The 22,816-nt window shown below is 33.9% G+C and overlaps 1 protein-coding gene across 3 annotated transcripts; it reads right to left on the bottom strand.

Annotated features, from left to right (window-relative positions):
• Positions 1-12,814: 12,814 nt before the first annotated feature.
• LOC132181328 (uncharacterized) lies at positions 12,815-22,022 on the bottom strand. Of its 3 annotated transcripts, none has more exons than XM_059594503.1 (12): positions 21,963-22,022; positions 21,645-21,856; positions 21,484-21,538; positions 19,657-20,177; positions 19,369-19,402; positions 16,888-17,576; positions 16,740-16,788; positions 16,541-16,666; positions 14,858-14,962; positions 14,599-14,690; positions 13,859-14,012; positions 12,815-13,220 (listed from the first exon to the last, which is right to left on the bottom strand). In XM_059594503.1, the coding sequence occupies exons 2-12, from the start codon at positions 21,818-21,820 to the stop codon at positions 12,957-12,959; spliced, it is 2,265 nt and encodes a 754-aa protein (XP_059450486.1). In that variant the 5' UTR covers positions 21,821-21,856; positions 21,963-22,022; the 3' UTR covers positions 12,815-12,956. The 3 variants fall into 3 exon arrangements, with proteins under 3 accessions (XP_059450486.1, XP_059450487.1, XP_059450485.1); XM_059594504.1 differs by having other exon boundaries at positions 19,657-19,747; positions 19,859-20,177; positions 21,645-22,020; XM_059594502.1 differs by having other exon boundaries at positions 21,645-22,020.
• Between the last annotated feature and the right edge of the window lie 794 nt (positions 22,023-22,816).

Raw genomic sequence — 22,816 nt, 5'->3', positions numbered from 1 at the left:
TTTTTTATTAATTATTAATTATGAAGAAAGCTTCTAGCAATTAAAATAGAATCCCACTTGTAATTGTGAGATCTTGTGTAGATTATACATGCAGAATCGAATAATATCATGCTCTCGTAGCATTTATATATATATGAGGTTTGATACGTACACAACACAAACTCAACTCATGGTCAACTTCTCTTCTACGTGTAAAAAAAATTTAAACTTTAAACCAAACAAATTGTCTTTTTTTTCTAAATTTTCAGAATCTCAAAATCCTCTCTATCAATTTTTTTTTTTTTTTTTAATGGTACGTAAAAGAGAAATTGGCCATAAGTTAGATTTATGTTGTTAGTGGCGGAGCCACATAGACCTTTGGGGGTGCCGTGAAGATTTTAAATTTTTTTTTTTCCCAAAAATTTTTAAAAATAAAAAATTCCAAGGATGGTAATCTTTAATAATGTCAAAACTTATTACATATGTATGGTAACAAAAAAAAAAAAAAATCCTTATCTAATACATATGTATGTTAAACTTTAATATCCATATGATTGTTTATTTTGTTGTTTAATGTTTATAAACTTTGATTGTCTCTTATGAGATCGTGATTTAACTTGAAAATTTTAAGTTCATGAATAAACTTTAGGTTTATGAATTGATTGAATTAACTTGCTGAGAGCTTCAATTTAGATTCGATACTTAATGATTTTGTACTTCTAAGAGACCGTAAAGTGCAGTTCTAGACTTTTTTTTTTTTTTTTTGAGGATGTAGAAAATTTTAGGACGCAAAAAAAATTTTAGCAACACCCCAAATATAAATTGTCTGGCTCCGCCACTGTATGTTGTGACCTTAACATTTTCTTATATATATATAAAAGCAGAAATGATTTGCGTAGCATTTTTATTTAATAAAACCCTTTGGAGACTTAGAAAAGATACACTCTCAAGAGGTTGACTTTGGAAGAACACAACAAAACAGATAATAATAATACACAGACTACAGTATGGCACATATAAATCAACGTTGTCCGTACATCCAGGCAAAGTGAACCCTAACGCAAATCCGCTGGCGTCCGAAAAAGAGGTCCCTGTTTTGTGTGCCGTTGACTTGTAACGCAAATCCGCTTTGCTGACCCTGAAAAATTCAATGAGAAAAAAAAATAATAATAATTAATCCAATAAAATAATTGTGTGATGAGAATGTAATACAACTCTTTATCTTTTTGTGAGAAATTAAAAGAATATTTATTCTAACGCGGCATTACTCCATCAAATTTTTATTAATTCGTGGAAAATTTCCCACTTTTGCTCTCAGTTTTTATTAGTTTTGATTTTAAAATTATGCAAATATTTAAATGTAATGTCAAAGTAAAGTACAAGATTTTGTATTTAATTATCTTTAGTCTCTAAAACTCAATAATTAATATTTTCGTTGATTAAGAAAATTAGAACTCAATATCAATTAACCAATAGAATTTAGATTTCTATTTTAGAGATAAATAATAATTTTAAAAAAATTAAGTCATTAATATTTTAAATATATGGTCCACATTAAAGAATAGTTCATCGAGGGGATCATGGTGCATATTGTATAAGACTTTGTTCCGCTGGGTAAACACAAACCCTGCTGTGTTTGTCGCCTACCCCGTGGCATAAGCTCTTTTACTTTTTATAATTTGGGTTAAGTAGCCAATACCTCCTTGGTGTTTAGGAACTTTATTTTTACCTCCTTCGAGTTTCATTTTTATCACAGGACCCCCCTGGAGTTTTGATAAAGGACAAACTTATTCCATCCGTTAGTTGACCGTTAGGACTGACACGTGGACCAATCATATGTTGACACGTGGCACCTAATTAATTTTTTTTAATTAAAAAAAAAAGGAAAAATATTGGGGGTGGCTCGGCCATTTGGGGGTGGCCGAGCTTTGGCCATGGGGGTGGTCTGGCCACCCCCAAATGGCTAAGGGGGTGGCTCGGCCACCCCCAATCTTTTTCCTTTTTTTTTCTTTAAATTTTTTTTTTATTTTAAATATGCATTTTTTTTAATTTTAAAAATAAATTAAAAAAATTAAATAGGTGCTACGTGTCAACATATGATTGGTCTACGTGTCAATCTTAACGGTTAACTAACGGATGGACTAAGTTGGTCCTTTATCAAAACTTCAGGGGGGTCCTGTGATAAAAATGAAACCCCGTGGGGGTAAAAATAAAGTTCCTAAACCCCAGGGAGGTATTAGGTACTTAACCCTTATAATTTTTATCATCTCATTGTCCTTTTCAGTGTAAGAGCGGCTTCCTCAGAGCATTTTTAGCAACTTCATCAAATTTTACTCACTTAATAATTTACTTTTTTATAGCACTTCAGCAGTCTCACTATTTTAATAATCTACTTTCACTATTCAATATATATATATATATATAGGATTTAGCTTACATGCAGTATGTATACTATAGTTTAATCAACGGTCAAGATTAAATTATTAACATAAAACAACTACAAAACATCAACCTAGCTAGAAATTATGTTTAGTTAGTTAACATATACACATATTGACGAACAATAATCATATATTTTCAAGTTGGAAGAGCTATAAATAACATCCAATAATACATTCACACTTTTGACAAAAATGGTTATTTTCCATTTTTTGTTTGCTTGCAACCTTTTTAGAAAGTCTTTTAAGTGGAATTAAGATTCATTGCAATTGGTTGCTCATATTACAATTCTTCTTTATAATTGTAATAGAGTTGAACAAGTGGGTGGGGGCGAGATGCTTTTAAGTTTGGCGGCAGTTTGGGAGGATAATTGACCCCGGCCAACTTGTTATGTACTCGTACATGCCATCACTTCACTTTCGTGACACCACATTAATTACGCCGAATATTTATGCCTTGCGCTTATGTATGACCACCAAACCGCGTGAGAAAGCTATCCATAAAAACAAAAACAAAAATTGTCCGATATTTAAGTTCATAAGCGATTGAAGAATTGATTATAAATAATTAAAAGCATCCATTCAAAGACAGTGAGTTGTGGCTCTCTCACTCTTTTTGCTTTCAAAATGAGAGTAGGCCATGTTTTATGGTAATGGGCCACTTCTCTCTCTCTTTCTGACTTCCACCATTGCGTTCACACTCTTTCCTGCTCTTCTTGTCTTACCGGGATTATTTTATTTTATTTTGTTTTATTTTAAATATTCCTCCGGCTCCATGTAATCACCCTCCGTCATTCATTACGTCCATAAGATTAAAATATATATATATATATATATATATATATATATATATATCATGCAACTCTTATTTGACGCGTCTTGTAACTATTATATGTGTCATATGGTATAATTATTTTAAGGATAAATGTATAATCAGTCTTTGTGATTAACCTAAATTACAAAACGCTCAATATGGTATTAAAATGAACTTAGAGGTCCTTAGAGTATGCTAAAAAAATGATTTAGTCTATGTAATCAGATTCTGTTAAGAAAATTTAACAGATTCCGTTAGTTGCCACATCAGCATCAATAAAATAGTGACACATATTTCTCTTAATAAAAAAAATATAAATATATTAAAAAAAAAAAAAAAAAAAAAAAAAAGAAGCAAAGGAGGAGCTGCCCAACCGGAAGCCACCCTAGCCTTGCCGCCACCCCTAGATCTGCTGAGTGACCCTGGCCCGATTTTTTCAGAACTCTGCAAGCAACAAAAAATAAAACTCCAGGTGGTGTTGAATCTACTTTTAGGAAGTTGGAGGATGATGTGGTTAGCACTATGCTTGCTAAGGGCTTTATCTTAGGCAAAGATGCAGTCAATAAAGAAAAGACCTTTGATGAGAAGCACCGGTTATCTTCAACGGCCACAACTAAAGTTGCTTCCATTGACCAAAAAATCAGGTTCAGTGTGAGAAAATAAGCGTTGGAGCTTATGTGGTCGGTGATAAAGTACGATAAGTGGATCAGAAATTTCAGGTTTCAGAGAAAACCGAATCAGCATTTGCAGTTGCAGAGGAAAAAGTTAGTAGTGCAGGATCTACAATAATAAAGAACCACTAGATTTGTTGGCCGGGGTGGCTCGCATCTAGGGGTGGCGGCTGGGGTGGCTCACATGCCACCCTTTTCTTTTTTTTTTTTGTTTTTTATTAAAAAATTATTTTTTAGTTTTTTATTTTTATATATTTAATATATTTATATTTTTTTTATTAAGAGCAACACGTGTCACCATTTTATTAGTGATGATGTGGCAACTAACGGAATTTGTCAAGTTTTTTAACATAATTTGACTACAGAGACTAAATCGTTTTTTTGGCATACTCCAAGAACCTCTGAGTTAAATTTTGATACCACAAAGAGCGTTTTGTAATTTAGGCCAATCACAAGGACTGATTATGCATTTATCCTTTAAAATTATAAATATATCATGTATAGTGGATATAACGCATCAAACAAGAGCCACATGTCATTGATTAATTAGTCGGACATGACATGCTGTTAATTAATTAGACGATAGGTTGATGGAGGGATCCATTTGAAACCAAAGAAAAACTTAAAGACCCAATTATATATTGAAATTGAAATTGCATAAAAACTTAAGCATTAAATTTAAAAAAGTTATGGTGTTACCAAACCATCGTATGACTAGTACACTAAAAAAAACAATTTTTTCCTTACCGAAGATTGAATGTCTAATATCTTATAAATCCCCGTATTTGACAATAAAAAAAATAATCCCGCATCTATGGTGATTGAATTGGAAACTCCTACTTATTTAAAAATGAAATACTATTATACCATCTAAAAATATAATAATATGTAAAGGGAAAGAATTGAGGAACACCATTTTATTAAGAGAAATGCTACGTATACTCTCCTGCGTTCATTTTTTAACATCATATTACATATTTTTTCATTTATTATTTGATTCAATAATAGATTTTATACCATATTAACACCTCTTCTTCTTCTTTTTTTCTAACTACCAAAGTACAAGCGCAAAAAAAATAAAACACATGAGAATATACGTAGCCGTAGACATCCTCGTTTGTTAATCAATAATCATAGAGGGGGTCCTTACGAATTACAATACATGGTTTATGGTCCAACTGATGAGTCTAATCATATTTGCTTTCTCCTTAAAGAAGTTACATGTGATAACATCATCAGTATTTGGTGGGGCCTTCACTCGTATAATCACCCAAGTGACGGGACAAGAAGACCACATGTACATGTGTTCTGGTAGGAGAAGAATAAATTGCCAAGTGGCCACTGTCTTATCGTTGCAATTTGCAATCACCTCTTTCTCTCATGGCATGCTTTTGGAGCATCGATCTTTCTATACATACATACGTCCATGTAAGTTTTGAAAATATGGCCATAATAATACAATTGAGTTTGACCTTTCTTGTTAAATTTGAGTGAGTAAAAGATCTGTTGCAAAGTCTTTCTAATCAATAATAAATCATTACTATTTGGGAAAATTATCAAATTGACCTTTGCGAGTCTTTGATAGTTTTTCCTTTAGATTGTCCCACAAATTGTCGTGTAAGGCGGTCATTTTCTTGGACGTCGAGCTAAGAATCTATTGAGTTGGGCAATTTTCTCAATAAATTTTAGATTTTTTTTTTTTTTGGATATATTTTCCCTCTTGCTTCCCTTGTATATGCTTAAAAAAAAAAAAAGATAAGTACATTTTTATTATAAACTATAATTTTTTATTTATTTATTGGAATCATGTCCATACAATAAGTTAACAATTAAAAAACGAAAGAGTCCACCAAAATATAAAGAAGAAAAATAATAATAATAAAGAGAGAGCTATGACAAATCACAATACTTGATGGTCCCTTCGTCTATTTATATACCCTTTTAGTGGAGAGATGAGCCAAAAAGAATGTTATCAATATGACTGGATAGATAACATTCTTTGTATTTGCACCAACGACTCCTATATACAACACAACAAAATAGGCCTCTTCTTGGCCATAAATATCCCACCTCTCTTTTTCCTTAATTTCCTTTCCTTTCTTTCTACTCGTTTCCTGCTCTGAAAAAGATGCAAGCTGGCCCCTTCTCAAATTTGAATTTTCCAAATACTTATCTAATGAGTAATTTCCTTCCCTTAAATCGTTTGGTGACTTATTGGTTGCTTTCTTTCTTTTCAGGTCGAAAGCCTAAAGTTAATTGATTTGATACCAAATGTGGAATTTTATTATAGAATTGATGGGATAAAAGATATATATAGTTCATTCTATCATGATATGGTGTAAAACTCAACTATTCAATAGAAATTTGATACATTAGGTAAAAACACTAAATACAATGAAAATGAAAACACTATATATTTAATTCAGATCAATTTTATGGATTTTTCTATTCATTATAACCCAACGCCCACCACCCACTACTGAACCCTCCACCCAGTTCTGAACCCTCCTGATGCTAGAGTTTTCAAAACCAACAAAAACGGTGGTTTCGGTAGTTTTGTCAATTAATATTTTGTTTATGATGTATTTTGTGAAGACTTAAGAGAATATAAATTAAAAAAAAGAAAAAAAAAAAAGAGAATATAAATTATTTGGTGTGAAGTGTTTTTTATTTTTATTTTTAAGCTGATGTACCTATTTCTTATTGAAAGGTGCAAAACGTCCCGTTTACGCACGACCTTATTAAAGTTATATATAGAGAGAGAAAGGGCCGAGGTTGATGTGATAGTTTTGGGCATACCCATTTATATTTGTCCTAAAATTGTCCCATTAATTTGGGTGGTTTACTGTGTGTTCACAGCATCATGCGCATCATTCTCAATCCAGTTCAACACAGATTCTACTTCCATAATCCTCATTTACATAAAAAAACATTCAACTCAGACAACAAGTGGCACTCCTAGAGAGCGACACGTCAACTCAGACCTAGTAGTCAAGACAAACATGTCATTATGACTTACGTGTTTAATTTCCTCGGGTTCACACTTTTTTAAGTTATCCCAATCGTCAATGATTCAATTTATTCAAATTCCAAACAATTAGTTGTCAAGTTATAAATCAACATCAATTTTCAACAAACTAACCCGTAGAAAAAATGCGATTTTTTTTGTTTTTTTTTTTTAATTTTACTTTAAACTCTTAAATTATCATGTTATTTGACGTGCTCTCGAAACAAAAGCTCGTATCCTTAACAACTAAAGGCCCATTCACCTATAGGAAGATGAACAAAAATGAGAAGAATATAAAAACCAAAGTTGAAATACTTAGATTAATGTGCTTGATGTTTTATAAGACTTTATGGGTTGAGGAGGTCCAACTCGGGACAAAACACATCATCGTGTCCTCATCTGGTTGTCTGAACCCTGAAGAAAGGCCCATATCGGCATATCCTGTGGGACAGGCGGTGGGCCAACCAAACACATAGTGCGCGTGGGATAATCAACTCTGACTTTAAGTTAATAGAGGCAAAATGCGGGTCCCTGAAGGAGCAAAGTCGTGGTGGGAGGCTTTCATGTCCACACGCCGACAAACGCGTCCACAGAGGACGCGGAAAGAGAATGCTGAAAACGGATACGATGGGTGCGAGACAGCGTATAAATGCAGGAGCGAGTATACACGTGTAGCTGTCAGAGTCTGTGAAGTCCATCCAAGTCAAAGGCAGTTGTGATGTAGTACATGAGGTCAGTATGAAGCAATCTGTGTTCCCACTTTGTGATTTCCTTTTTTCTTATGATAACATCCTTGTCATTTGAACCATCAAGAGAGTCCCATGATTAGGACGGATGTTTTGTTTTTTGTGGGACCCAATTTTGTAGATTCTGTCTAGCTTTATGTGAACTGAGTTTCGAATTAATAACTGCTGCTTTGACGATTCTAAAAACATTCACAAACACAGATTCTCTCAATTTCTGCTAAGTTGATGGCTTTTCAAATGTGCTTTTCATTTTATTATCTATTCTTTCTATATATATATATATATATATATATATATATATATATATATTTTAATTCATAATAAAGCGTAAAGAAAGAGAAAGCAAAAGAGAGAAGGAAATAGAAATAGTAAAAAAGAAAAGAGTAAAAGGAAGAAAAACATAAATATCTATGAATTGATGTTGAGTGCTTCCCTACGCTTTTGTAGCGATTCTCTTTGTATAGGTAAAATAATGATTAAGATTATGTTATTAGGCCGACTAAAATGGACGGTATATATGGTTTTATTTTCCTACACATTTTACATCTACAATTGAATATGTGTGACTCACGTATAGGTCATCATAGATCTAATAGTAAACTTCTTTTTTTTTAAATGATAAAAGATGTACATGTAGGAAAATGACACCAACCACATCTCTTTGTGTAAACAGTTTCTCTCTCTTATAAAAAGCACTCAACTGGGTGCACGTCCTAGGTTGGTATATATGAGGCTAAATCCAAATAGAGACATGCTATAGTGCAATAAAATAACCATTTTTTATCCATAAAAGTCTTAGGTGGTAAGAAGTTATAGGCTTATCAGTGGGTGAGGCCATAATAATTATAGATGAGGCCTATGATCTCTTGTCACCTAACACTTTATGGGCAAAAAATGATCATTTTATTGCATTATAGCATTTCTCATCCAAATATAGTTGATTAGTTCTACGAATATATATGTAACATGTATAGTTTAATGTTGCAGCTAATCTCTCAGAGTTTCATTAATTGTGACAAATTATGTTAATTGATTCCCTAGAATTTGAATGCCCATTTTGTACCATGTTGTTGGCCTATTAATGCAAGAAGTACTCATTATGCATTTGACTGTCTTATTTATGAAACATTATTAACCAGTTAGTGGATTACAGAGAAGATCATGTGAAATTAATTCATGAAAACATCCATGATCAGCCACTCTAGAAGCACATATTTTCTCTCTTATCTTGGATTTGATTTGTCTCCATTAACCATGAGCAGCTTCGTCATGGTATCGTGGACATATGTATATATATATATATATATATATATATTAGAAAATTGGAGGGTCTTATGATCAAATTATAAGCAACGAAAAAGACGAAAGAAATAATTAACAAATGCACGAGTTGAAGGATATAAAGTGCACCACAAAAATAGAAATAAAAATACATGTGTAAAGTAGAGTGTCGCCTTCAATAATTATTGCCTCCTTATATACAAATTGTGAGAAATAGAAAGGGAAAAAAAGGAGGAGGTATAGTGGAGGAAAGCTCAAGAAGAAGAAGAAGCTGACGATAGCCATTTGGCAGCTTTGTTTATTAAAGACAAGAGGGGTTGGCAAATATTTTTGTTTTCAGAAGGGAGAGGATAATTTATGAGAGCCATGGCTTTAACGCTTTATGGCTCATGGCCTCATGGGATAGGGCAACGTGTCAAGGAATGGGAATGGCAGCACGCTAGCTACAGTGGTTTCTAGGGTGGGGCGGTCGCCGATCAAATTATAGGCCCGTCGCAGCACGCGCGTCGGTACCAATGGGGTTGATAGTGGGATTTTGGGTCCCTCTTCTTTTGCATCACTTCATTATGAGTAAACAGAATCAACGCACCAATGAGTGCATACTCACTCCTGCTACCGCCCATTAAAGTTGAAACCTAATACAGTATTTTCCATCCCTTCATGGAATACTCTGGAATTCGAACTGACCAATCACAAAGTGACACTTGGTTGCTTTCAAATGCTTTTGTCATCCTAGTGGAAAAGGTTAAAGGTATGGTTGTTGCAGGATTCCGCTTTTACAAATCAGAAAATAAAAGGGGCTCTCTCTCTCTCTTATAAGAGAATGACTTAAGCAACTGTCGAAAGTGACGTCATATCAACGTAGTACCTACGTTGTTTCTTTCTCTTCTCATCGCTCAATAAATTATATACAATATTTAGTTAGTTATAATAAAATGGTATTTTTGTTGGACAATATCCGATAAAAATATCCTTTCATTATAATTAAGAGGATATTATTTTGTTTAAATAGACTGGAGGGGATCCTAATTCATGTGGGTGGTAATTCATTGGTCTCAGATTTTTTTTTTTTTTTTTTTTATGAGATAGGATGTGAGTTCGACTCTTTGTAATGAATAATTATTCATACAAGAGTTACTGTGGTTTCCATCATTTAAGCCCATTTTGAGCAATTTTCAACATATATTAGGCAAACACGTCCAGATAGAGTAGTTACAGTTGATCGTCTCCTCCTGCCTGTTGACATGACATTTCTAAATAATAATAATAATAAAAATATTTAATTATTTGAAGTGTTACGTCAATATTATGTAATAATTGTTAAATTATTAACCTAAATTTGGATGATGAGGTGTGTTTTACTATTAAGATCCACCACCTTTGCAGGCTCATGATGTGTAACAGTGTAAGTGGTTTTACTAGTGTGGAACACTAATGGGTCCAAAAGGTTTATAAAGCTGGCTGGTTGCCACCGCAGCAAAAATATTTGAGAGGAGAAGAAACTACGAGAGCCCCACAAAGGAATTTGAGTAGCCTCTTTGGGGACTTTTGTTTATACATCACTTTCTCTCATGATGATGAATATTCGAAAGCTTGCGTATTCTGATTTTGTTCATGGAAATTCATGCCCCATCAGTTTCTAAACAAAAACCTTATCTTCTAGCAGCAACCACATCAATTATATATATATTTATATATATCCTTCTACATTGTTCCTGTAATCGGCATGTAGCATCTTAATTGTGGGGAGACAATATGTTTTGGGTGGCACCCAATTGAATTGAGATCATCGATGGATCATTTGCTTCCATTTTATAAATCAACACTTGACACCTAAACACTTAAACATAGTCTTTGAGGTTATCGATTGGATTTGTCGGTGACAAACATGTGTCAATCATGTTTATTAACACGTCGGTGCACACGTACTTGGTACCTTTTTTTACCAACTTTCATTTGTTCGGATAAAGCTAAAATATAGGCTTCTTTTTGGGTTTGCACTTTGCAGCCTATGCTTTTAGTTGGGTACAACTCTTTTCAATAACATAAACCAAAAAAAAAAAAAAGTTCTAAAAGGTTTAAGAATTTACGGATCATTCTAAATTTGGAGGGTACTTGAGTTTATTATTTTCTTTTCATTTACGTACAAAAACTGTATTAAATTAGAAGTTCGATGATTATAATTAAGAGTTTTTAAAATTTTAAAAGGTTATTTTCAGTGGTGAAGTCAGACAATTGATATTAGGGGTATCACTAAAATTTTTTTAGAGTGCCGAATGGTAATTTGTGTAAGTAAGATAGAGAAAAAAAAAATTCTATTTTTTGGAGTGTCATGTGAAACTTGGGTAGGAAATAAAAGAAATTAAAAAAGCTTACCGTACTCCCAAAACCTTAAGTGGCTCCGCCACTGATTATTTCAAAACACGTGATAATTTAAGAGAGTTTTGTGAAGATTCTCTCGTAGATTTATGTAAAGACTAAGGTGATAATTGTTGATAATAGTTGATTTGAAAAAATCTTAATCATTGAATTTTAAACGAATAATTAAAACTTGAAAAAAATTTACTTAGTAAAATACCGTAAAAATTCCAGAAAATTTTGATCTTAATTTTATTGTTTAATTTGCTGAAGAAAAAAACTACTTTTTTTTTTTTAATTTTTTTAATTGAAGAAAATCAGCTACTTAAAATTATTTTCCGAAGGAAAGAGACGAGAAAACATTTGCTAAATCTGATATGTACACGTATGCAATGTCACCTATGACATTACATCATTGATTCCTTTTTTTTTTTTTGGTTTGAATCCGGCCCACAGATAGATGAGCACATGATGTCATACATAATCCAGAGTTAGTGCCCGCTGCCTATTTTGAGCCCAACCCACAAAGTTCTGCTCAAAACCTGCATGCCAAAGTCCAACCATGAGACAGCATAATTACTACTGTTTCCTTATTTATAATGCTTTTAAAATTAATTAATTGACAATTAACTCGAAATATCGCTATTACATCTCCAAGGTTATTTAAAATTAATTTTACAACCCCATTAGAATTTAGAGACAACATTATAGTTGACACTAAGAGTAAAAAGTGACATCCCATGCCAAAAAAAAATTTCCTGCCCAAATATTAGCAACAACTTCAAAGTTATTGATAATAAAACTATTTGGGTTTTAAGAAAACGGACATATTATAGTGATTGGAAACAATGATTAATTGCTACCTAGACATATCTAGCATTGAGCAACGATCTTTATTAGAACAGACAGCAATTCAATTCTTGCTAAAAATGTATTTATTTATTGCTAGGGAAACATGATAAGCAAAGTTACATCGTTTATAGCATATGTCTCTAGCTAGTTAATTGGCACATGCATGTCATGCAATATGAACTAGCAATTACAAAAACCCGTCCAATGCATTATGCATGCAATATCAACTCAACAGAAGACTCCTCTCCCTCTTTAAGATTGCTGCCACCATCGTCGTAATCATCCCACTTCACGTGCTCATTCGTGTGATAGGGGAGCAGCTTCATCACCATTGTCGCCGATTCGATTAACTCGATGTCCTCGAGCAGAAGTTTGAAGTGCATGCATATTTGAGAAGGGGTTTTGGTAGGAATCAAGGGAGCAAATTTCTCCCATTCCCCTTTTTCAATGTATTCATAGTAGTTTGCAAGAGCATCCTCGAACACTTTATTTTCATCCCACGTCCATTGGCTTTCCCTTGACATGGTTTTACAATCAAAACACTATGACGGCTAAGCGATCAATGGAAAGAAAGTTCCTCGAGAATTAAATATATAATGCGTGTGAATGCATCTCTGCATTGTTCAGAACATTTGGGAAAAGAAATGACAACATCGAAGGCATTCATGTAAAACAAAAACAACTTTAAATTAGTAAATAGTGATATCCTTTGTATCAGTTTCTAACTGTCATCTATTGTCCAACAAACACAATAATTGTATCCTCTATTTAAGCATTTACACGTTTCAAAACAAGATATAATCTGTCTGGTTAAAACTCCAACTTTACTTCTGGGTTTTGAGAACCCATGCATTCTTCAACCTTCATTACGTTGGTTGCAACAACAATCCCACGGTTGTAACCATCCATCAGCAACTTTGCTATCTTTGATCTCCACTCTGAGCTGTCCTTCTCATTCTTCCTATCATGCACAACCCTGTCACAATAATGAAGCATTGTTCCCAGGCCGCTATTTGGTACCCAACCATATTCCATTAACACCTGAGCCTCTCCTTTACTCAAGTCTTCTCCCACCTTTAACCAACAGATTCACAGGCATCAGACCATTAAACAACAGCAAAGGAGGCACATACGCAAACAGCATGAAAATCATTACAGCACCATAACGTAACTCAAAATGCATTGCTATTGAACAGGTAGAGAATTGTGATCAGTAATCAGCAAAGTTAAAATTATAATTATAATTATGATTACAGTACTAATTATATGATTATTATCACTAATATTATTATTACTACTGCCATACATTATGATTGTAAGGGTATGGGGTGAGGGTGGCATGGCAGCATGAGTGTGTGGGTGGGTGCTGGCCTGACGGCTTCTTGAGGGCGGGGGTTGGGTTTCAGATGAATGTGGATAAGAGAGAGTGAGATTTCATGCCAAAAACGGTAGGTGAGGAGGGCAGAAAAGTGGTTTGGCTGAAAGAGAAGTCAGGTCTCCTTCTGACCAAAAAACAATTTTGGAAAACTTGAAGTGGTTCTGCCAAAACCACTTCACTAGGGAGCGACCAAATTGGGGCAGTAGGGCACGATCACTTTTTGTCGACAGAAAAGTGCTTAAAACCCACTTAAAACTAGAAGATCCAAGCGTGAGGTTAATTTTTCCAACCATAACACCAGTCATGTCAAGAGATATGCACTAAAAGTGGTTACCACTAATGCTTTGTCCTCAATTAGCAAAACCCTGCCACAGCTATTAAGCTTCATTACAGTCACCAAACGCTTGATTTGCCAATCAATTGGCATGGAATCCATTATCTCAAAAAAGTATGTTGCATAGCCATATTCAGGACGTTCCAACACTATCCTGCAATCAAGAAACGCCAACATTACACAAGTAGACAAAAAGATGGACTGAAGACATCAACCGTAAATAATTATCATATAATTTGAAGTAACAACTAAATGTAACCCTTAAAAGTTGAACTATTAAAAAAATACATGAAAAAGATGCATTTTTTTTTTTATGTGGATAAGCAGAAAGCAAATGATCCCATTGTGCCTGGTGATTCTTGTTGAAACAAACTGCACAGTACACCCCTATGAATAAAACAATTCATGAACCTTTTCGATATACCCAAATGATTCCAAACTTTCTACAAATAATTTAATACATACGTTCTATACATTATGAGATACACCCCATTCTAACAATTATGATGTTGAATAACAAAATAATACCGTTCCAACAGAAAGCCTTACACATGCACAATAGAAGAAACTAATAGAATTCACGTTATTGAGACTTAAACAATGATTTTTTAGACGAATAAGGCTTTGATATCATGTTAAAAACATAAGTCCTGACTCCCAAAGCTCAAGCTATTAACTTGTGAACCTGCAATGTAGATCAAGCAGACGACATACTAACAATTATGTTGAAAATCACTCACCTGTTATGTCTCTTGAACACAAATATAAATGACTGGAGGTCCCGGCACCATCCCCATTCAGCAGGCCATTTTCGAAATTGTAGATACCGCGTCTATAAAAAAAATTTGAATTAAACGAGAAAAAAGTGACTAATGAATGATGATAAGAATGATATAATACTATAACTTATCATCAAATATAAATAGAATCCAGCTAATAGACAAAAATAAGTATCACATCCACCTTTTGTAGATCAACAGTTTACAAGAAACTCATTACCTGTTCCACAAGTGAAAATAGACAGGCCAAGCAATAATTAGCTCTTGCACCCTTTGTGCATCGTGCAGAAGGAAACTTTAGAAAGGATTCACGCTGAGAGAAAAGCTGTTCCCACGAATTAAGAAACTAACATTAGAAACCAAATATACTGAAAGGTGTGATGCACCGCATGGCTCACTCAAAAAAGAAAGACCAATTTCAATTAAAGCATTATGATTCTTAGAGGCTTTGTCCAAGAGAAGTGCCTAAACTTGTTTTTATGCTCTGTGCCACCACATGCTAGATGAGACTGTAAAGTCCCTTTGATAAATATTCAATGAATTAGGCAACAATCAATAAATTAGCATTAGAATGTAGAAACCGGTTTACTTTTGTCTCAACATATACTCTCTCAAATTTGTTCTTAATGTAGATTACATGATTAGGATGAGAGAAAAGTAGGAGATAATGTGGTCAATTAGTATTGTAATAGTTCGTTTGTAACCAAAATAGTTTTTTTTTTTTTTTTTGACACAGCATGAACCAAGATTTGAGTTTTTTACTTTATTTTCTTTTTTCTGTTCACTATCGTTAGATTTAAATAACCAAGTGTTTCCTGTTAGAATTTTTTGTGATGACTTCTATGTTCATAAATTCCTATAAAGAAGGTAATAGGTTAAATATAGTTAGTGTGGGTCCAACAAATATAGCTACTCGGTTAGATCTCTTTTGGTCAAAAGGTTGGAGTATGAGCCTAGAAGGCTAGTGTTAGGATTGTAGCGACAGTAATCTCTCCACCTTGTGTCATTGAGAAGCTCGAAAGATGCACTACACCTAGCATCTCTCTTTCTCTTTGTATCCCTTTTACTACTTTGAAGAACCCTAACCTCGAACAAGTTACATCTATCTATCAATTCATGCCAATAAAAGTAGAGTGGTGGGGGGTGGGTTAAAAAAAGAATAGAGGTAACAATTAACAAAACAAAGGAAAATATAGGAGTGTACTAGATTATGTGAATACCATAGATACAACTAGAATGAAACTTGATTCCTCAATGAAAATCCAACATATATCCCTATTTTTCGCCAATAATTTGCTGAAATTACTTACGTAAGGCAAACCCTTGATATGAATCATTACAAGGTCTAGCAAGCTGAGAATTGTCTTTCCACCCACTATAAAGCAGATAGTATGATGATTGACATAATAACTGGAGGATGTCCGCCCCATTATCCAACATATTATTAAATTGCTATAGAGGCAAAATAGAAATATCTAACAACAATTAGAGACTGCCACTCCCAAATTTTCTTTCAACTTCATTTAGTTGATTCCAGAAAATTTTGCATTTACTTCATTACAAATGAAAACAAGCTATAAACTACATTTTTCCCATAAATCAGTTTGAACAGGATATAAAATTGACAAGATAAATCAGTTTCAACAGGATATTCTGTTTCTCAAAAATCTGCATATTCATGCCAATTCTTTTCTTTCAACCAAATTCTGTTTCCAACTGCTCACTATTTCATCGCTCAACTTTGCACACTAATCTTAAGTGATTTCAACAAATCCTTTTCTGAATGGTTTATCCATACTGTTGAAAAGCACAGAAACCACAAAAGTAAAAGAAAGCCTTGTGATATTGTTATAACAATGCAAAGGCAAGAGAAATACATCTAAATCTCAGAAATGTTGCCAACCTTTGATATCAAATCTTCAAGCTCTTCAAAGCTTTCTTCACTAAAAGACTCATCAAGAGCTTCATCACACTCCATCTCCCCATAGAGCTTAATTTCATCAACTGACACCCCTTTGTCAATCAATACCTGCCAATTGGCATTTCCATGAAAACTTGATCCAAATGTCACAGGAACTGCAACAATAACATGGACATTATACCTTCAGGAGTCCAGGAGCATCTTCCTCCAGGGCTGTTTCAACTGAATCTCTGCAAAAAATTTAGTAAGCAGAGAATGCTAAGAAAAGTGGCATAAGGCTGGAAAAAAGAAAACATAATCTATATGTATAAATCCAAAATAGAAACTACGTGGCTGTCTTTCTCCTCTTCCGTGGACGGTTGACACGTATTGTTTCAGCAGACTCCGAAGCAATAAGGCTGCATCGAATTTCAGATGGAACACTTTTCTTCAAGCATCCAATGTTCCTAGCTATCTTTAGTTCAGAATCCTCTAACATTGTAGGCATCTTCATCCGATCTCGCAGTCGTATATGGTCTAACTCATCTCCATCTGGTGGATCGGAGACTTCCAATTCACTCTTCAATCGCAGTTTGCTAAAGGAAAAGCTACGGATAGCATTCCTGTCAAGGTTGTGGAAATTATTGTCATCCTTAGGTTCAACCTTGACCTTGAAAAATGTTGATAAAGTTGAGGTATGCGCACTACTTGTGTTTGCGGGAACATAATCTTGTCCCTCGCATGATTTTGGCTCCACATCCATTCTCTCAGATACACGGTTTTTGTTGCTTGCATGAATTTTGATACCATCACGTGATTGAGTTAATTCATGTGAACATTGATTAGTTACAGAAGATTCTGCAATAATATCTTCTGATGAAGCAGGTACTGGAGTTCTGCAGAAAACAGAAGCATTTCTTTGAGGATTATCACAAAGCTGATTTCCAGACACCAAGTCTCCATCAACAAGAAAAGCTGCGTCATTTCCTTTCTCAGCACACTGTTGCATAAGAATTTCTGACAACCCTCCAGAACTACCCTGTGTAATATAAAGTTAGCAGCAACAACAAGCCATTAAAGAGTAATGCTATATTCACAAACCTCATTTTTCCCAACGTGCATCACATGGAAAACAGAAAGAAAATATAAACCAACAAGGAAAGAGTAAATGCAAGCATACATATATAAATAACATAAGCATCAACTCCAATACAAGAAGTCAAAACAGATGTTAGATAGTATAATCCTTATTCTCTTTTTCTTTTTTTGGACGTCCAAATTATTTTGAACCAAGTCATACCACTCAACCATACTGATTGTAACCAGCAACATAGAGTTATAGTCCTTCTCTGCCTTCTGAGCCATGTTCACACTGAGCGAGAACTCTTTCTCAACTGCAGCAGAAAGATTATAGACTGACTGGGGTCAAAGATGAATTCCATAATGACCTTTTGTTATATGAAATATCTCAAACACCCTTTGTTATATTTTCCTCTTCTGGGAACAAAATTTTTCCCAAGCTCAAAGCAGGAACACAACAATTTACTGCATTTATGAGTTATAGATATGAATAAATTTTATGCACTACAAGCTACAGCATAGAATCATGTGTTAAGATACTTTGGTTTGTGGAAGAATTTGCAGAATTAAAAGGCAAACTAATCATTTTAAAACAGATTTTGTAACAAAAGTGCATAATTTAGTAGTTTTTTTTTTCTAATAAATTAATTCAGTAAAAGAACACCAAGGGAGACCACTTGTGTACCAGATTTATACAAGAGATGATATAACTGACAAGGAAAAAGAAGAAAATAATTAAAAAAAAAAGAAAGAAAGAAGATAAACATAAACAAAACAAGGAACAAAAGAAGTCCAAAACATGTCCTAATGAAAGGGATGTTAGTCCATCATCCAGCTAATTTTATGATTAGTTGCTTTCCAAGCAAAAAAGGCTACTCTTGAAGGTGCTAAAGCCTTCCAAATATACTTTAAAATAATCTCAGTACCCTTCAAGGCTTGAAGAAAAAAAGGATAAACTTGAGACTCCTACTCCTAACTCCTTAATAGAAATCTGCAAATAATTCAGTGAATATTTGTAATATTCCCTTAAATAAAAAATCAATTAATTGGTATAAGTAAAACATATTTTAAAGATTGTAAAGATATTAGTGAATCTCTAAATCTTCGAAATTTTCAACATTTCTTTCCCAAACTTCTTTCTTCTTCTAAGTTTCCATCTTTTTTGGCAAACAAAACAAATCCAGAGTACCATAACCAAAAATTTGCTATTTGGCACCCACCAATACACCACAAGTGCCCAAGTAGGTGTCAGACGTAAGGATCCAGGTGTCATCCTACAAGTGCCCAACAAGCATGCATCCCACATATGATAGGCTTGCATCAACCGTCTATGCATAATTTACACCTCCACCTCAAAGCATGGCATCAGACTCTGCTTAATAAGCAAGGGTTCATCAAGAAATTCAGGCCTTCTCATATTTCAATCATTGAGTAAGAAACTCAACAAAAATGGGGGAAAGAAACAGAATTGAGAGTGGATTGCCTACCACCAGTCCACCTTGGAGAGGCCCCTTCAATTTGTGGCTTGGATATGAAAGAAGGGGACGACAAAGGAATAAAACTTTTTTTTTTTTCTTTAATTTTTGATATGTTGATTATCTTTACTTAGAAAGTGACATGTCACATCAACATGGTTTCACCATTAAATTGAATTATAGATGACAAATATACTACACTGCAAGAATACCCTTGTACCTATCAAGAATTACTATAATATCTTCTACCAATCAAATAACAAGAAAATAGATTACCTTTTCAACTGGTTTTGCCAACTCCAACAGTTTCCTACAAAAATGACATAAGAAGACCAAATTCAGTAAGTTATACCTCACATACATATATATGCAGCCACATACATACATACATTATACATATATGTGTGTGTGTGTGTGTGTGTGTGTGTGTTGTAAATATTCCTGTGTTGTTTGTTCGACATGATATTGAAAACAGAGTGTTAAGAAAAGCAGACATATTGATGAAAAGGACCCATCATAACCCATGCAAAGAAAAAGGGTTAAAAACTAAAAACAAAAGGTCACCTTGATAGCAGCATCTTTCGCCGCTGTTTCAGTACAATGTGATCAAGATCATCATCAGCAAAGTCACTGGGGATCTCATTTTTCACTGTAACTGCTGACACACCAGCACCAGCAAAGCCATTTATACCATTACTTGATGAATTCATCAAGTTGTCAAAATACTCAACCTTAACTTTGGCAGGAACCACAGGCAGTGTCTGACCTTCGTGCAAAGTGCAAACATTCACATTGAGTTTCTCTTGTCCAGCAACATCAGTGTTAACTCCACTACATATTATCTGCTCAGAACAAGCATGTCCTTTTACTTGAGTGCCTTGGCAGTTGCAATCTCCAGGCATATCCTTACATTTTTGGCAAGTGGCACTTTGAAAACACTGATCAATTGGAGAGCCTACTGAAATCCTACAGCATGGATCTACAGAAGTAACTGCCTTGGGATCTTTACAATCATCATTTTGTCCCTTCGACGATGGTTGATCTCCTTGTCTAGCAGAGCAAGTAGAAAGGAAAGAGAGAACACCCTGCAGAACAAGTATATTCTATCAACTAAAAGAGAAAAGGAAACAAGACAGGACCCACATGTAGGAGACAATGGGTACAAAACTCAAACTTCTCATAATGAATTCATCCCTAGATATCTTAATTCCTCAATTCATCAGCTGCTTAATTCCTAACTGCCTTTTTGAATGATTTACCGAGACTTATAGATGTCTTATACAATTTTCTCTGCAGTTTAATAAATCTGATTACTCAAGTGACCTGGTATCCACTCTTTCTGATGACCATGTCTCTCCATTGCCTCTGACTTTGTAAATTATCTAAACAGAAACTAGTGATAAATCCTCCTCTTAACTCTTAAATATTTATCAATCTATTCTTTTTACTAGTTGCTCAGACTATTAGGTGTTTTCTCTTATATACTTCTTGTGTACCTGAGGACGTCTTATACTTTTAATGATATCTCTATTACTTGTTTCAATAATCTAACTTGATTTTCATCCTTCCTCCAGAAAAAAGTAGGACCTTCACAAATAACTAAGCTCTACTGTTACAAACCTAACGGAATCATCCATTACCAATGGGGGGAAAAGAAAAGAAAAGAACCTAAAAGGTTAATTTTCATCAATGGAGTAAACCGTCTTTGATTGAAAATTTCTAAGTTCATTTTGAAAATACTTCTAAAACTCTGAGTAGCCAAGTTAGCGAATGTATATTCGCCAATATAAAATTCTTCCTGTCCATCTCACACTTGCATAATCTTCGCTAATTTTGCTCAAGAGCTTTTCCAACCAAAGTAAACACAATCACTCCTGCAGTTTCACGCTTTTATTTGGCACCATACCAATTTCTATAACCTTGACTATGATATATTTTTCAAGTTTTCCAGATGCCACAATCATGTTCTACCCTTCAAATCTCCCAAACCAAAGTACCTAACCCCACAAATTTAACCATTACTGGAAGAATCTTAGTAAATTTCAATCAAAATGCAAACAAAATTAAAGGTCTCAAAAGCATATAGCAAGATACAAAAGATCATAAAATAAAGAATTGGGAACGATTATTTGTCATTACAAAATAATAAAAATAAATAAATAAATAAAATCTTATAGCACCCAAAATGCATCTCTCATTTAGCGAAACTCATTAAAAGTTCATTATATTCAGCAAAACTTAAATGAAAAGGTATATAGCACCATAAATATAGGCTCAAAATACACAAGGTTTGAAAAATGACTCATAATCGATAATCAAGCACTTTAGAATCAAAAACTAAAAGGGAGAAAATAAATAGAAAATAGAATTCATTCCTCGATGCTAAATTACCTGCGATGAAAAACAGTGTCCATCTTCTTCTTTTACTACCACATCAATATGTGATCTGCATGTCGTTAAAAATTGAAGCTTCTAGCAATAACTCCACAAATTAAACGATTGCAATTAATATTAAAGTTCAAAAACAAATAAATTAAAATGCCAGAGCTTACATAGACTTTCTTTCACTTCCATTCTCAACAACGCCGGGTTTAGGATCACCCGAACCCGAACTCCGTTTATCCGCCCGTAACAATTTCCGCCGTAGCGTCAAAGGAAGACGCTCAAGCTCATCGATTCCACCCTCGAAACTGGTTGGTTTTACACCCGAACCAAACAGTTTGGCCATTTCGGAGCTCTCAGATTCCAGAATCAACGGCCATAACTACCCCACAAGTAAAAAAAATAAATAACCAAATAAACCCTGCCAAAAAGAAAAAGAAAAGAAATGAAAGAAGTTTCTGAATTTAAATTGCAGATTATATATTAACCGAAAAGAGGGAGGGGCCAGGGCGGGAGAGTGGACGTTAGGGTTTGAAGAAACAATTGGGAGAGCGAGTGAGGGAGTGTGCGATTGTTCAACAATCCCAAGCCCAACAGAAATTCCAACCAAGCCCAATAACCAAAACCCACTCAAGAAACAATAGCATATTGTACTTCCACGTGTCTCATTCGGTTTTATATTTTTCGGGTTAAATTCATTCAGTTTTTCAATTTGAACCCCAGTGTTTAAAAATTGGCAATGTACTCCCCTAATATTTCAAAAAAATTCAATTCAAATTGAGGGTAATTACGTAATTTTATAAATTTTCGTATAATTTGATGAAAATTTGTAACGGAATGTTTGAATTAAAAAATTTTAAAACATTAGGGGAGTACATTACCAATTTTTAAACATTGAGGTTCGAATTGAAAAATTCCTAAAACTTCAGGAGATAAAGTGAATTTAACCCATATTTTTAATTTGAATAATATATACTCTTATTGATATTACATTTTGTTACAAATTTTGTTAAAAATTTTAGAAAATTTCACAGATTACCATTGGAATTTAATATAGGTATTATTTTGGTCTCTTTTTATTTTCTATTTGAACAATTTACTCCTAGAACATTGTATTTGGTGACCATCAAAATTTATATATATATATATATGTGTGTGTGTGTGTTAAATAGGGGTCGATGAGGATGGCTACACCCCCACAAAGGTGTGCACAAGTGGATCCTCACTACTATTGCTCCCTATGTGGGGGTGAAAGGTGTTGATAGGATGGTTTTCTATCCTTTTCCTTTTTCTTTTCTCTTTTGGCTTTTTTTGGCTTTTCCTATATTTTATTATTATTTGG

Source organism: Corylus avellana, chromosome ca5 (assembly GCF_901000735.1).
Source record: "Corylus avellana chromosome ca5, CavTom2PMs-1.0".
NCBI lineage: Eukaryota > Viridiplantae > Streptophyta > Magnoliopsida > Fagales > Betulaceae > Corylus > Corylus avellana.
The sequence above is the reverse complement of the archived record's forward strand: the minus strand, read 5'-3'. Positions and strand labels throughout refer to the sequence as shown.

Coding starts and splice junctions, on each gene's coding strand:
- LOC132181328 (XM_059594503.1), bottom strand. CDS start 21,820: ATGGCCAAACTGTTTGGTTCGGGTGTAAAACCAACCAGTTTCGAGGGT. Junction 21,539..21,644: donor GGAAGTGAAAGAAAGTCTAT/GTAAGCTCTGGC, acceptor AACGACATGCAG/ATCACATATTGATGTGGTAG. Junction 13,221..13,858: donor TTGAGGACAAAGCATTAGTG/GTAACCACTTTT, acceptor TGTTGGTTAAAG/GTGGGAGAAGACTTGAGTAA.